This window comes from Channa argus, chromosome 13 (assembly GCF_033026475.1).
Source record: "Channa argus isolate prfri chromosome 13, Channa argus male v1.0, whole genome shotgun sequence".
NCBI lineage: Eukaryota > Metazoa > Chordata > Actinopteri > Anabantiformes > Channidae > Channa > Channa argus.
Window position 1 is genome coordinate 1,174,047 of NC_090209.1, and position 17,436 is coordinate 1,191,482.

At 37.8% G+C, this 17,436-nt stretch overlaps 1 protein-coding gene across 1 annotated transcript in view; it reads right to left on the bottom strand.

Moving 5' to 3' along the window:
* The window catches only part of oprl1 (opiate receptor-like 1), a 118,147-nt gene that overhangs the window by 30,589 nt on the left and 70,122 nt on the right, over window positions 1-17,436 (bottom strand). Inside the window, 3 exon segments of the mRNA XM_067528031.1 lie at window positions 620-710; window positions 2,442-2,624; window positions 3,941-4,028. Coding sequence (XP_067384132.1) covers window positions 620-710; window positions 2,442-2,624; window positions 3,941-4,028 — 362 coding nt within the window.

Genomic DNA, 17,436 nt, shown 5'->3' on the forward strand with positions numbered 1-17,436 from the left:
TGATATGTGAAAACAAATCAATAATGTTTGTGTTCACTAGTTGGTTCTATTTCATTATTTGCCTAATCTGTTTGTTTCCCGTGTGTATGTGTGTATGTTCTATGATTTTCCATTTGTTTCCTTTTTTGTTAAATAAACCCTTTTATGAATCCCTTCTCACGATCACCTTTCCTAGGTCCTTAATACGCAATTTATTACAATATGTGATTTGGGGGGATGGTCCTCTTGGAAGCTAAAAGCCTTATTTTGGTAGCATGGCCATTAGAGACTCTTAATCGCCTTGTTAAATTACCTCCCATCCTGTCCATGTGCCTGTGTTTGGGCTGTTAGCGTGTGACTATCGTGTATTTCCCATGCTTCTACCTCCGCTCTTAGAGCCTTGACTGCAGAACATGCACAATCATTGCTTTGTTGCTTACATCGTGTTTTTTATTTTTTTAAAACACTTTGGCTAAAACAACCAGTTAAAACTCTAGTGTGTCGTACCTCTTTAAACTTATGTGTGTAACAGACTTACATCAGAAGTTGAAGTAATATGCAGGAAGAGTGGGTGAACATTCCTAAACCAAGAATAGAAAGGCTCAGTGAGTGTTTTGTGTGGAAGTGTTTGCTCACTTACTGTTATGCTCTTCTTCCTCCTCCACACTTCCCATGACCATGGCTGGGACGCCAAACGCTGAAGCCAACACCCACACACAAATATTCACCACCTGGGGAAATAAATGCTTTAATAAATTTAGATTAATATGAACAGTTTGTGTGCGTAAAATTTCCCCAGCCCTATTTTTAATACGTTAAACTGTACAAAAACTGTTTGCTTTGTCTTTTGACTATGTGAAAATGCTGGTCTGCCTCAGTAGACCTGTCATTGTAAAGGTGGAATAGGTCCTATAGTTTCCAAAGGGTTTCAAATATTGGCTTCATAAAAGATCTCTGCACAAACACAAACCAGACATGCATTAACTATTTAAAAAGCCAAGCCAATGTGAGAGGACTCCAATACAGGATACCTTTGCTAGTTACCATCAACTTTTCCCTTTTAAATTTGTGGAACTTACACAGCCACCATAGCTGTTGTGCCCTCATAAGATCTGACAGTCCTGAACTCTGTCACTTCATCTTCTCAACTTGAAAGACCTAATGAATGATCTCAGCTCTCAAAGAAATAAAATCACTGTAGAGTTGCACTTAAAGTGTGAATGACTGCTGAGTCGTTCGCTTGGCAATGATCAGTCACTCACACAAAGATAGGTGGGCATTTCATAGATGGATTTTAAAAATCTTTAGTTTAAAATTTCATAGTGCCTGCAGTGGTTGTTAGAATGCTTTCACCCGTTACCCGCATCTGTTATCCCCACCATAGCTACAGGTCAGTAGGTACCTGCTCCTTATGAGAGGAGGCTCGGTGAGTCAATATTATGTAATTTGGCAAAAAATACAAACGTTAGGTTTTGGCACAAAAACCAGGAGGTTTAGGAAAAGATAGTAGTTTGTGTTAAATACAGAAAAAAATGGGACAATATTGCATAAGGGTTCAAAATAGGAAATACAATAGTGTGCCTTGTTTCAATTCCTGTGCTTCCACTTTAATCACTTTTTTGATATTCTGTCATTTATTGTGTTTGCTAAATATCAACAATTTACTACAAGGCTGACTGAAAATAACAATATGGGTAATAGGTACCTAACTGAACCATAGCTAACTATATGCCATGAAGGCTCTACACAGTACAGTTGCAGTACTTCGAAAACTCGCCAAACTGAACTTACTAATAGCCAAATGGTTACAGCACATGCTAAATAATGAATGAAACATCCGTGGTCCAGCTGTGGACCTTCATACTTTTATTGTGCATTATGAAATAATGGGAGAAGAACATGAAAAATAATCTGAAATATAGCCAAAATAATAAAGACAATAAAGACAAATTTCTTAACATTTTGTCTTGTGAGGGCATCTTTACTGGTCAAAGTCAGTTGAACAATCATTTCTGCTGGCCCTCAAGACAAAGTCTGTACAGAGTGTTCGGGATATGGGTAAAAGACATGTACATATTTTGGGTCTCAGAGATACATGTTGAATGTATTGGCCTTTAATGTAGAAACTGTAAATATAAAATAAATAGAAGAAAAATAACAGGAAGCATGGTTATAAACATTTTGATGATCATCACCTCTTCAGTCATATAGCACGTCAGTAGGCACAGTTACAGAGCACTGTAAAATTCCCTTTTCCTTTTACAGTTTACCCACATAACAGCAGCACACAAAGTCAGTTTAAGGGATTTGTGAACTGTCTCACCTCATGACAGCAATGTGTCAAGTGAGCTCAAGTGGCTGTTGACATGCCATCTGATGCCAGCTGTCATTTCAGACAGAGTAGAGGAGGTGTGAAGGTTCAGAAAGGGTCAATTCCTCACTTTAAAATAAAATGCTTTTACCTTGGCCTTGTGAGGAGTCCTCATATCCAGCGCTTTGACAGGGTGGCACACGGCCACATATCTATCCATACTCATCACTGTCAGGGTGAAAGTGCTGGTGAACATGTTGTAGTAATCGATAGACACTACTGCCTTGCACAGAGCATTCCCGAATGGCCAAAAGCCTAGAAAAACATCAGTGCCCTGGAAACATCCAGAAATCAGAAAATGAACATAGAAGAACAGCTGGAGGCAGAACAGAGAACTCTGTCATCTCTGAAAAATGACTTTGGAAATGTAATTATTCAGTGAAGTAGAAACAAGTCAGTGCAGTGAAACATTAAAACCATAAGCCCAGCAACTTATAAAAGCCCTAAGTCCGTGAAACCTATTGTGCATAAAGTACCTAAAATGTGCTCAGATATATCTACTCCTAAAACTAGATAAAGAGGGGCCAGTTAAATAATTTAGTTATTTAATTTTGACTATAGTATTTGTGTGTGGCAACGGTTTGTGAGCCTAAATGCCAGCGCTATGACCCCGATTGCCAGTTTGACATTTCAGGTAACTGTTTATCAGCCCTGCGGATCAGTTTAGAGGAATTTTACTCCATTACATCATAAAGAGGAGAGCTGATAAGCATATATCTTTACAAATTCTGCACTTGATTTGTTGAGCATATTGCCAATGGGAGTGGGGCTTTTCATCAATGGCTCGATGGCAACAGATGCCAATTGAACATGTGAAATCGGGCAAAAAGTCATAGCTAGGGGTCAGACTACAGTGTCGATGCAGGACAAACCATAAAGACTAGACCAGTGGACAACCCCCAGTGGCCTGCAGTGTATGTTTGTGCGATTAAAGAGGAGGTTTTCATAGATCAGGTGGCATCTAGAGTTAGCTCACTGTTCTTCAATGATCTTCATATTTAAAATGTTGGTGTTTAAATTTATCCAGCAATTCTGTCCGTGATGTAAATTTACTAAGTTGCTAACAGCAAGTTGTTCTTTGTCCATCCTGGATAATGGATTCAATGCCATTGTTTGTCAAACAAGATTTCTAAATGTGATAGCAAAATAGATATTACAACGCAATATTACAACGCACAATGTTTCATATGACCTGACATATTTGGTGCTTTCCAAAACTGTTACAAAAACTAACAAAACTAAATGACATTTAGATAAATAAAATATATTAATTTATGGTGATAGCTCTGTGGGTAAAGTTTGGAAAGAGGAAAGTCTCATGTTATGTTGGCCCCCCTTTGACTGTGAAATATATATTGAACCAGTTCAAATAAAGAAAGTAATGTAAAAAACAAAGCTACTGCATGTATAGAGATATTGTAAGACATCCCCAAATTGTGAAATTTGATTTGAATGTAAAAACAAAATGCAGATGCCACAGAATCAATAACATTGTGCCATATTATTAAAGAGTTTAAAACATCTTGATAAAAAACACATGCAAACAATGTGCAAAAATCTGTTGTTTGTAGTTGGTTAATGCAATTCTACCTGGAAAGGTAAAGTAGCCAGGAACAAAGAATCAGCCAGAGCCAGGTTAAAGATGTAGATGTTAGTCGCTGTTTTCATCTTTGTGTATCTGAGGAGACACAGAGACACACATTTAATCAAATGAGACTTATTGTGACACACCACTGATTTTTACTCTGCACCACTGACACCTTTAACACCTTTATCAAACATCTGCCCCAAACTGAGGTTGTAATGCAGCCAGCATTACAGCAATGCTGACTGTGGCTATAAGTGCATTGTTCTCTCAGAATGAAGCTGCTGCTGCTCAAATGGCTGGTTTCATAAGATCTAGTGGATGCTTTTATCAAAAGCCTGGTGCAGTAGCGGGTGTGAGGTTGAGTAGTGATGATGGGAAGCCACCAAAATAATGCTAATAGTGCTAATGCTCTGCTTCAACCTAACCCAAATCTCTGAGGTTTCAAATATTTTTTTAGTATATGTCATATTTTAGGATGACCAGTGACTTAAAGGACTTTATGCCAGGATTGATTCCCATGTCTGAATGCCTGTTTTATAGTATGTAGTTAGATGCAATGTTAACATGCAACATAGTGAATGGCATCAGTATCAGAAAAGGTCCATCCTCTATGGAGCAGGAATCTTCTCTGCAAATTTGATGATGGTCAGATGAAAGGATAAGATATCCTACGTGACATTTTAGAAATGTTATTTGTCTGCTCTGCTAGACTTTTGCGGCTTTTATCTTGATTGGTCCTTTTTTTCCTGAGGTGATATGGTCTCTGTCAAGTGTGGGCTCAGCAGCAACTTGATATGAGCCTCTGCTTTGAGTTGTTACCTTGTTTGGTTATCCTGTGTCCTAGGCCACCTATGTCTCTATAGGTAGATTGTAGCATCTGGAGAGCCCTCAGGGTTCCTCTTATTTTTTTTTCATCTTGCTAGTCCATCTCTTAAATTACATTCTTTTATTGATTGTTTATCATTTGATGTTTTTGAGTAACAGTAAATCAAAGTGTTTACTATCTGCCTTTAGATTGTGTTGACATCTATTATTGACTGGTTAGTTCAAAGTGCCTGAGCTAAAAACTGGAAAAATATCAGGATTCATCCCCTGAAGCCCATAAATATCTATAAAAAATAATTAAATTCACCCAAAACGTACAGTATTTAGATAAATATAAGTGTGTGTGTCTGTGCGTGCTGCAGATTTTTGTCTCTTTGGCTTAAGAACAAACTGAGGTCTTTCTGCTTCAGTTGGTGGAACTTTCCAAAAACCTACTGCAGTTAATGTTTCTGCCTCCATCCTCCCTCCTTCTTTCAGATTAGCCTTAGGCTCTTTTCTACTCTTTTATTTTCTCTCAACACATCTCTTTCTTTCTTTATCTCCTTCTCCTATCCTGCCACTTTTTCCTCATTATGTTCTTCTTTTTTTAACTTAATCTTCAGTTTTACGTGTTTTTTATTGTACCTAACACCCCATCTGATTTAGGTCTCTTACTTATCTATTCCTTTGCATCTCACCATCTGTGTCTTTTTGTTCCTTTCATCCCTCTCATTACCTTCCTCTGACTTATATTCCTCTATGTCGCTCCTCCTCTTTACTGGTTATGCCCACAGATCCTCTGACTCCTCTATTCCTTCCTGAGGGTTAAGAAGCTGGATTTACATTTTTGATAACTTTAGCATCACGTTATTCTAGGAATTAAACCTAACCCTTAATAAACAAAATTTAAAACTTAATTTGTGAGCAGACAAGCAAAGGGGTCTATGTCTGATCCATGATGGTATCTTATTATGGTTAGTGAGCATTATGATTGATTCCAGTGTATAACACAGTATTTTACTTATGACCAAATTCAAATTTTTATTATTGTAACCATGATTATGAAGATCCTGTAATGCAAACAAAGTACTTATTTTAACCCAAATCACGTTCATTAAGCACCAAAGCCTGTATTTTTGTATCTAAGCCCAACCAAAGGTGTGGTTCCGTAATTGTAACACTATCTGCCATTACTAAGCTATTTCATCACACACCTGCAACCACAGAAGTGTTATTACAAAAGATGCTTTTCCTAACTATATGGTGGTTTAGTTAAGAGGAATTATATAATGTCCCTTTCTCACTGTTTGAACAGCCTTTTTAGTCTAAATGCCACTCTTATCACTATCTTATCTAGTTGTGCTGCTGTGATTCATGTTTCCTGGAGATCACATAATTTTTAGTGACTGGTTTAAAGCAGGCACACATTTATACATCTGATTAAACTCTTCAGCTCAGTGATCCCACGATGGTGGAACAAGCTACCAAACTCTGCGGTCTCAGCAAACTCACTCCCAATATTTAAAAAAAACACTGAAACAGAACTCTTCCCAACTTACCTTTGCACTTAAAGCTACAAAAATAAATAAAATAAATAACGTCCTTTCTGCTCTTTCTTGCACTTGCATCTCATGAAATGTAAACTCTTCTTCTGATTAGACTTTGCTTTGATGTTTTCTCCTTGATTTAGGTTTGCTTTTTACCTCACTTGTAAGTTGTTTTGGATTAAAGCTTCAGCTAAATGAGTAAATGTAAATGTAAATGTAAATTTGGTTGCGACAAGTGATTGTACCTAGTTGGTCTTAATCAGTGCCACACCGGCCTAGTTCGCGCTGACAGGTAGAGACAATCGTTAATCATTAAACTCTGCCAGTCGGAAATATTTTTAAAACATATTTAATATTTATGACTGTACACAGACCAGACTTTTTTTACATTTATTTCCCTCTGTAGGCTCTATACACAGAAAGGACTCTGGGGTAGTGCTGCCTTAGGAAGCCAAAATGCTAAACAAGCCTGTTTTCACTTTAGATCAGTCGTACATTTAAGAAAATATTTATATCTGGTCGCCGCATATTAATAATGTCTGGCAAACAGAACTATCACAAGACATGTGACTGCGACTGTGGCGCAGGAAGGTAGAGCGGTTGTCCACCAATCTCACAGTTGTTGGTTCAATCCCCAGCTCCTCTGGTCACATGTCGAAGTGTCCTTGAGCAAGACACTGAACCCCAACTTAGTTGCTCCCGGTGAGTGTTGGCCAGCTGCATAGCAGCTCCCCCATCGGTATATGAATGTGTGTGTGATTGTGAGTGTGATTGGGTAAATAAGAAGCAGTGTAAAGTGCTTTGAGTGCCAATAGGTAGAAAAGCGCTATATAAGTGCAGACCATTTACCATTTACATGGACATATTGATGTTTGTTTCCTACCTGTACTCTTAACCCACCCCTTCCCACTTACACCCCTCTCTCTCCTTTCATTTCATTCTCCCTTTTTTTTTTATTCCTGCGTTTATCTCATACATATTTTGCCTCATCTTCTATAGCCATTATTTTTTCCTATGGCTTTTTGTCCTTCCCCTCCACCTCTCCCTCTACTATATTCCTCCCCTCCCTTTGCTTCCTGCATACTGCAGGCTGACAGTCTTCACAGAGAATATTTCATGATCAGCTGTTCAGCTATCCTCCCCTTTGTCACATCAGGGACTGAGTCTACCCAGCCTAACCCCCATCTCTGTCTTTCTCTCTTATCCAGAACATCTTGTGTTCTCTAGGCCTCTCTTGTTTTGGGCCTACTATTTCCCTAGCTCACAAAAAAAAAATCTTCTCTTTGCTATTCAATCTCACTGTCAATTTTCAGTCCTGTTCTTTTTACTGTCTCATTCTTTTTCTCCCTTCTTTTCTTTCTTTCTTTTTTTCTCCCTTGATGTCATTCATTGAAAATATAATTGTATTGTAATTATGAGCTCAAAGCTCCTGGCAGGGGCAGTAGCACAGAGAAGAGAAGGGGGAAATAAGGAAACCAGCATGATAAAAGATAGGACATAGAGATAACCTCCAAAGAGAAGCTACTGTCCACTCAGGAGCATGGCACTGGGTAGAATAGTATTAACAAAGACATCCCATAATGTCCAGTGTCCATATAACACATATTTCAAAAGCATTTTTGCTTTTACAAAGGTAACTGTCTGCAAGAAAGGTTAATATATTAATGAAGAAAATGAATTTGGAATCATCTCCAAGGGAAGGATATAGCTTATCATGTTTACATTATTTTATTTATTCCTTAAATATTTTATTAGATTTATTTAACCAGGTATCCTACTAAAATGTACATTCTTTAGAGTGCAATCCCACATAAAATCCATACTAAAACCAGCCAATCACTGGATCACAGCTTTTCTGTGGAATCAGACCTTCGTTCTGCCGCGATTTTACCTCCAATCAGTGCATACATCACTTGTCATCCTGAGATGCAGCTAAAATACACTGATCTATTAGAATTCCTGGTCTGTCTGCACCTCAGTAATCACAAATAAGCACGAAATATTTAGCTATCCATTAAAAAGGGATTATTGCTTCACTCTTATCTTGCTATTTCCTCTGTCCTGTTTACTAATTCGTCATCTCTCTGTAATTCTCTTGTGACTACTTCTGTCATTTTAAAGTCCTCATATAAATACATAATAAATTCATATAAATAAATTCATATAAATAAAGCCAGTGTTATCATCAGCACAAATTTCAATCTGCAAGCTAACATCAGTACCTTCATGTTAGGGATATGCACACTCAGACTTAATGCTACCAGGACAAGTTCAGCAACACCACAAAGCTGTTCTCCACTTTCAAATCACTCATCTTCCACCTCTGCCATCCACCTCTCTCACTTCCAACAACCTTACCTGCTTCTTTACTGCCGGCTTCTTGGAATCTCTGTGGGCTGCAAAGGCCACAGGTCAGTCTTCTGTCTTAATCCTACTCTATCTGCAGCCTTTGACACTATGAGCCATCACACCCTCTTGTCCACATTCTCTTACTTGTGCATCTCTGGATCAGCTCTAGCCTGGCTTCTGTCTTACTTTTCGGGGCGAACCTTCAAGATATCTTGGCAGGGGCATGTTTCTAACTGTCATAGCCTCTTTAGCAGTGTGCAGCAGGGCTCAGTTCTTGGTCCTTTTCTTTTTTCTACCTACAGTATACTATACCCATCGGTTCTATTTTCCACTTAAGTGACTTTTCCTATCACTGCTGATGACATAAAGCTCTTTCTGTCCTTTCCACCAGATGACCCCACTGTCTCATTTTGAAAACTCTATCTGACATCATTGCTTAAATGACAGAAAGACATCTTCAGCTCAACCTAGACCAAGACCGAAGTTCTTGTATTTCCAGCCAGAACTTCAAGACAACACAACATCGGCATTAACACTGAATCTGCATTGACTGTCCCCACTAAGACAGCCAGAAATCCGGGGGTCATCATCGAAGAGCAACTGAGCTTTACAGACAATATCTCTTCAGTCTCCAGGGCATGCAGATTTGCTATCTACCACATTAGACCCTACCTCATAGAATATACAACCCAATTCATTGTGCAGGCACTGGTCATATCTCGTCTCGATTGCTCATCTGCGGAGAAAACTCTCCACTATGCGGTGTTATTAAATATTTTATGTATTATTATAGTCATGGATGTAAATTGCAGCAGTTTGGCTCACAAATGTTAGTAGGGAAAGAAAAAAATATTGTAATATTAAGCTGGGTCAATAACTGAAAGCTTTCCCAGTCAGTCAATATATGAATTACTTTTTTAAAAAAGTGTGGTCCTGCTGCTTGCATGCACTGTAACAAGAAGGCTAATGTGACCTTGGAACTTTGAGTTGAGTGCTGCTTAATGTTACCTCAGTCCCAGATAGAGTGTCCAGATTTGCATGCAAATATTGTAATACAAAGTTATGAAAATGTAACATAACTCAGGTATGTAAAATAAATTACTCATACTGAAAAAGAATGGGTTATAATAGTTGGCCTGTCTCACACATATTGGAGACACACATTTCAATTCATTTGTTGTTAGAAAGCCACAGATGTAAGTACTTCCCTTTAGGAAAGTGAGCTTTATTCTGCTTTATTTATTTATTTAAATTTGGACTCTTAAAGCTGGAGTTTTGAAGACAAGTAATTCCAGCTAAACATTAATAATACCCTGATAAAGACGATAACCTGATACCTTGATACCCTTTTTTCTCAACCAAACCACTCAACCAAAAAGAAACCGAATCAATATGAGCAGTTGTGCAGATTTCATTGCGTTGTCTTTCAAAGCAAAAGCTGCAGCTTGTGACTCCGTGCACTCATATCCACATTTTCACTAATTTCCTGGACTTTATTACATTTCGTTGTTAGCCTACAATAAAGGTGACAGAAATCTAATTTTCAGGCAAATTGTCTTGTATGGTGCCACCTGAAACAGATAACATGCTGCCAAACAAACCAAAAAGGGAAACAGGCATGCTTGATCCAATGGGATTGTGGGTGACTGTGGCGCAGGAAGGTGGAGCGGTTGTCCACCAATCTCAAAGTTGTTTGTTCTATCCCAACCTCCTCCAGTCACCTGTCGAAGTGCCCTTGAGCAAGACACTGAACCCCAACTTAGTTGCTCCTAGTAAGTGTTGCATAGCATGCTGCATAGCAGCTCCCCTTATCGGTATATGAGTGTGTGTGAGTGTGAATGGGTGAATAAGAAGCAGTGTAAAGCGCTTTGAGTGCCAATAGGTAGAAAAGTGCTATATAAGTGCAGAACATTTACCATGTTAATCTTGTTATTCTACATCACTGGTGTTCAGTCAAAACCAACAAAAGTGTGAAAGCTTTCTCTCCATCTGTCTCTCTTTTTTACACTAAGTAAACAGTTTTCTGCTCAGATAACTAAATAAAATTCCACGTCATGTCAGAAGAGTTTCAGTAAATAATTCAAGTATCTCCTGTCTTTTTAAAGCCCTGTTTGCCTCCACGGCCACAATAGCTTTCTCTTTGTAGATTGGACTGTTCTTTTGGTTACAGATTAACCTTTAACCTTTAATCTTCACCTTTTGCCTTTATTTGCATGATACTGCCACAATCTTGCAATCTTAACAAATTTAATAAGTGCATTACCATTTTGAACCTTTTGGAAAACACATTTGCAGCTGATAATGAAATATGCAAAATTCACTAATGCATAGTGTATAACTGAGGCCAAGGCCAATATTTTGCAATTCAGTCAGTGCTTCCACTTTTCTTAGCCACAGCAGAGAGATCAAAATTATACATCTGCAAAAAAGGGGCTCAGTGGCAACAACAAAAGCAATTTCCGTGGAAATTATGTAGGAGAGCTGTTAAGTCGCCCGGTAGACGCCGACTGCTCAGAAGCTGCAGAGTGCGGAGGCATTTGCACGTTCAAACCCGCAAACACTGAAAAGAGAGAAATATGAACAAAAGGAGAAAGAAAGAAGATGACAATAAAAGGAGAAAAAAATCAAAAGTCCAAGAAAAGTAAAAAAAAAAAGAAGAAGAAGAAGAAAGTAACAATGGAACAATGGAAAAAAAGTTGATATTTTAACTGATAAGAAACAAAGGAAAGTTAAAAGTAAAAAGTTAAAATTAACAGTGTAAAGAAAGAAGAACTACAAAAGTAACAAGTTGAAATAAAAGTTAAAAGATGTAGAAAGAAACAAAGGAAAAGGTAAATATTCAATAAGTAGAAAGTTGCTATAAAAGTGTAAAAAAAAGGAAGAAGTAAAAAAGTAACAAGTTGAAATAAAAGTTTAAAGATGTAAAAAGAAACAAAGGAAAAGGTAAATATTCAAAGTTAAAAGAAAGAAAGAAAGACGCCAAAAAGTTCCCATTCCCAGCTTTTAATTTGAAAATGTTCCCTGTCTGTTAGTGTGTGTGTGTCCACTGTGTATGTTGAGGGAGAAAAACTCAGGTAAAGTGTTTGGACACAGCTGATCACATGATCTGATTCAGCTGTGTCCGTTACCATGACAATGACGCTGCCTGCCTGCTGAGTCATGACCCAAATGAGGTAGACAGATGGTGAAAGTGCTGAGACTTTGCCTCGCAAAATGTTCAAAATATGAAAAAGTATTAATCCTATTGAAAAAATTCAAAAACTCTGAGCAGCAAAAGGCTTCAACAAACACAGTGATGTACTTTATTTGAAGATACTCCATAAATTGAAGGCATGGTGGTGATTTTAAAGCAGCCCCCCGTTTGTGATTTGAGGATTTCTGGACCTCTGTTATAATAGGCACTCTCTCTGCTTCTGGACAGTTCCAGAAAGAACGTAATTTGTGGACATCCTACACCTGTCTTTAAATGCCTCACATATTTGCTGCACCAGAGCATGGTAAGAAAGATTAACAAGTCGACCACAGTGCTGACCAAGAGCACAATTAATTTCCAATTTTCCAGTATATTGTATATAATTTGGGAGCCTAAGGGAGCTGCTATTAATATGTAGGAAAGTCCCAAAATCCTCTAGGAGGGGTGGGATGTCTGTATAGGTTACTGCTAAGCATCCTGTAAGGTCATGCCTGATTTTCAGTCACTAAACATACCTGCCTAATGTGAAAACCAGAGAAAACAGTCGACAGTTTACCCCTACAGATTCAATACTAATTACAGTTATGTACAAGATAGAGATAGTGAGGAGTAACACTATTTACAGAATATACAATAATACACACAAATTTTGGCACAAGGCCTAACAATCCAAAAATCCAAATAACACTTAAAGAGGTTTGGAGGCCGAGGACAGGTGTGCTGCTGCCAGAGAAGCCAGTCTGGCTGGTGGGAACCATATTTTTCAGTTCAAGATGGGTAAGATGGACCAATCAGATTCTGGTACTGAGTCAAATAAAGTCAGAAAAACAATCTACCACAAACAGCCTAATTTTTTATCAGAATTGCATCATGTTTTATACCTCAGGTTTAGAGTCTGAAGGCCTAGTTTCATAAAGGTGTTTTCTTTAGCAATTAGCTTCAAGTTTCCCTAATAAGATAATCTATGATAAATGTGTATAAAGACTACATAGTTTATCATTCTTACCTATTTAAGTTTGTGTAGAACTAAAGAGTTGACAAAACATTTTAATTAAAACTTAACAATGGGATGTAATTTAACACTTCATCACAAGCTAATTTTCTTACTTCAACGTCTTCGAAATCGCTCTGCTCCTTCGTCTTCATATCTATCTTTAAAACATTTCTCACCCAGTGTCTTTTCTCCATTAGTGGTGGGAGGAGGAAGGAGGATAAAAGGAGTCTATCTGATGACTCTTTCATCCACCAAGCTGTTCAGTCTCAAATATTAATAATCACTTTGAATTATTCACACGCTGCCAGTCTGCACTGCGTTGACTTGAATGACCTGTCATACACTGGCACGAAAGTGTGTGTGTTTGTGTGTGTGTGTCTGCACATATTCTTGACGTTGAGAGCTTATAATATGAACTGTGTGTATCATGTCCATACACAGCTACTTGAACCTAATAGGGGTTGTTTGAAGGAAAAGAACATGCGTAAAGTGCTGCAAACCTGCTACAAGCTACAGATTTGAAATAAATATCAATAAAATTTTATTGGAAACCATGACTTTAATCCCGCTTATAAAATATTCTCTATTTGCTGCGGTAAACAAGTGAGCTCCAAGTCCTTCCTGCTGCACAGATAGAGCCTGTTCAAATTGTTCCTGTATCTCTATTTGTTTCATATCAAATAGTCCAACACTTCTTCTTTCGGAAGGTTTATCTTATCTTATCTTTATCATGTAGGACTGAGCTGGGCAAAACAAAAAGCAAGTGTCTCTGTAATAAGTAACGCTCCATTCACTCATACAAAGACAAGAATGACTTGTAAAAGCTAATCATGGCAGGGACAATCTCACAAGGCAACAGTTACCATGGGGTGATGTCAGCTCCATCTATACAAAAGAAAACCAGTCATGCTTTTCTTACACTAGACATTTGTTGTTGCGGCTTATTTTATAGAACCAGCGTTTAGTAGAGAGCATTGGAGCCAGGCTCCCCTGGTTTTCGGTCATTGACAAATGTACAAGAAATCAAAAATTTCTATATTTTGTGTTTGCATACAGTCTAAGCTTTAATAACGTGCAGTATAAAAGGAAAACTGCTCAAACTGAAAACGTTTGGACACATATCAATGATTCTAATCAGAGAATTACCACATTAAATCCATTTTACAATACACAGAGGCAGCAGCCTGGCCACATTTGACCTAAGTGCTAAACAACAAAAACGTCCTGGATTTAAAATGTTTCCACAGTATTATCATCAGCCACGGGAAAAATAGACTACATATCAAACAATAGGCTGTAAGCTAAAATGTTATGCTAAACCTGTGAGCCTCCGTGAGACAAGTAGCTGAACTTGACAAGATAAAGTCTGCAAATGTGATATTTCTTTAAAATGGAGGTGGGTGAAGGCTCACCATCTTAATCCCATTAAGGCTTTATGGCCAGAAAAAAAGGATAAACATACAAAGAATAAAATCTGCTCACCTTGTTTCTCTGCTTGACATTTCTAGCCTCACAGGCACAAGGATATAGTTTCATCCATCTGTGTTTTTGACTAATACAAAATCTCTCACGATTCTGTTTTATTCTCTCACTGCACAGAATATTTTATGCCATGTACTGTGAGAGCTTTGTGTGTCTGTGATCCTTTGGTCCTGGGTTTTTAAAAACAGGTGAGCACCTTACATGGATCCCGCTGTCATCGGTATGTGAGTGTGTGCATGTGTGTGTTTGTGTATTTCAATAGGTGAATGAAACATTGCAAAGTGCTCCTGTATATAAGCACATTATTTACCATTTACCATCAAAAGTTGACCTTCAGGGTTTCATTCCATCTCTAAGTAGCATTTATGTCAAAGCAAAACTTAAAATACACTTTTTGGCTTTTCACTACATTTCAATGCTTCTACGGGGCATGAAAAACACCACCTCTGGTTTTAAATGATCTAAACCCGTTTTTCAGAGATAGTGCTGTAAGTTGCAGCATAAATGCAGATCATGGTGGTGGAGTGGTTAAGCACTCTGACCTCACAGCTAGGGTCTTGGCTCCAGCTGACTGTAGTTTGCATCTTCTACCCATGCCTGCATGGGTTTCCTGTTTCCTGTTGAAATCTCGTTTCCACAATCCAAAGATTCAGGTTAGTTTGTTGGAAAAATGTGGGCAACAGAATTTATAATGTAAATAAATAAAATTAAACAAATCTTAATTTTAAGATGTGGTCAACGGTTGTCCCCATGATCAAAAATTAACAACTAGGACAATGTGTCCTAAAAGTCTCAACAGTGCTAGGAATAGTTAGAAATATGAGTTCTATAACAGCAGACTAACTGTTAAATGCTGTCTCTTGACGAAGCCCTTGTCAAACTGTCAAAAGATCCAGAGGTTTCATTTTAGAAACTAGAAACTTTACTATTTCCCTTTGAATGAGTAAAGAAATTGAATCAGTACTTCTACTTTTCTGAGCTTAGTTGTTGTTTGATTTTTTCATATTTTTCACCTCAACTGTACATTTTTCTTGGTGTACTTTTGCCACCTCTGCTTTTTTCCAATACTGGCTTTACAGTACATTAAACTGTGAACAACACAGAGATTATGTTATGTGTCTAATACATTACACAATGTGATAAAATTACTTATCATGTAATTGACAAAAATATGTACTTCAGAATATGCACATTTAAAGCCAGGGAAAGCAGCACCCGGTATTGCCTCCCCAGCCAGTAAAGGCCCATTCAAGAGCAAACCCCTTCAGTTCTGCCAGATCCACTGGATAAACATCGCTTTTGCAATAAATCCTTTTCCTTCTCTTTTGTGTCTTTGTATGGCTTACACTCCCTTTCTTTGTGCTTTAATAACACAGTTTTATTAAGAGCTATTTATCTCTGTCCTACTAAAGTATAAGCCATTTCATATCCCTGTGCGTCTTCAGAGGGAAGAGCTCATGAAGAAAAGCCTTTCTCAGTCACAAACAATCGGGTTCACACACCAGCTGCTGTGGAGGCACCAGTACCGTGTTATTATCACAGCCCTCCTATGGTGATTTCATCAGTCCTATTCTTAAAGATCTTTAGACATTGCAGAAACCAATCCAATGAATGTATGATTATCCCAGCCTAGCTGAAAGTGAATCAAGGCATGCTCTGAGAGGGATTATGGAAATTTGTATGCTGGTGCTGAATAGCTGATTAGTGTTGGCATGCATTGTGTTAATTACAATGCTTAGTTTAACCTAAATGCACAAGGAATGCATTCATGAATGCCTACAGGGCTTGCTTTGTGTCAGCCCAAGTCAGAGCTTTATGTACCATTACTAAAATAATTAGACGTTTAGGAAACCAGAAAGCTCCTTTTCAGCACAACAACATGAAATAAATACCATTCATTTATCAGTACATCCTTCTTTTGTCTTGCTAGCAGCAGTTTAATGTGTGGTTACAACTACATCAAAAAGGACGTAAGGATTTTATAATTAGTTTGAAAATGATTTATATATAAAACATATCTCCAGTCTCTAAATGTATATGTTTTAAATCCCTACGTCCTTTTTAATGTAGTTGTAACATCTGTATCAAAGCTTTCTGACATTAGCTAGAAAGGCACGAGTGATATTTGAAAGGCTTTGATTTTTGCATTATAGTTTAGAGAGGATATGAAAAGGCCCAACTGTTTTATTGTGTATACTATACATGATAATATCATTAGCTGGTACATACCTCTCATTATAATTGTCTCATACCTCTGGATATTAAATGGCATTTCCTTTTCATTGGATCATTTCGTAAGGGGTCACTTCTGCCCAAAGTGACTTACAAGTGAGGTACAAAGCAACTAAAAGCTAAACCGGGGAGAAAAAATGAAAAGATGATCTTTTAGATGCCGTTTTTTGTGAGAATACAGTGGGAAAGAGGAAGTAAACCTGAATAAGGGAAGATGCTGTTGAGTTGACCCCTGTAGGTGATAGTCAGAGCTTTGAACCTCATGCAGAAAGCTGGTGTGACGTGTTCTTTTTGGTTGATCAAAAATTATATGTGAGGCTGAATTTTGGATCATGTGGAGAAGTCTAATGTCTGCTGGTAGCTCTGCAGCCCGGCATTACTGTAGTTAAGATAAGGTATGACCAGTGTCCGCACAAGTATATTCAAAAGGGTAGAGTATGATCTATTTAATGCTGCAATGTGTGCAAATCTTCTGTCTGGGAGATAAAGGAGATGCAGTCAGTAAAGCTCAGTTGGTTGTTAATGACGACCCCCCAGATTTCTGGTAGACTTTGTAGGGCCAGTGATAATAATGGATAAGAGAAGATGGCTGAGAACAAAGCAATCTGTTCTGAAATCTGGATACTTGTCACTATTAAGATAGCTTCAAGGTTTGTCCAAATGTGTTGGATCTGAACCAGTTAAACTAGTTTAATCAATAGTGGAAGTTAAAGTAAAGTAAGAGTACTTTCTTGCGTATTGCAGCTTTTTTATGCATGGAGTTGTATTTAAAATGCATACCGCAACTTTAAAATACGCCTACTTATTTCTTACAATTTGTCAATTAAACCTTTTATCAATTAAATTCTATTAATAGAAAGTTTAGTCAGTAATCACAACTGCAATTGCAGGACAACC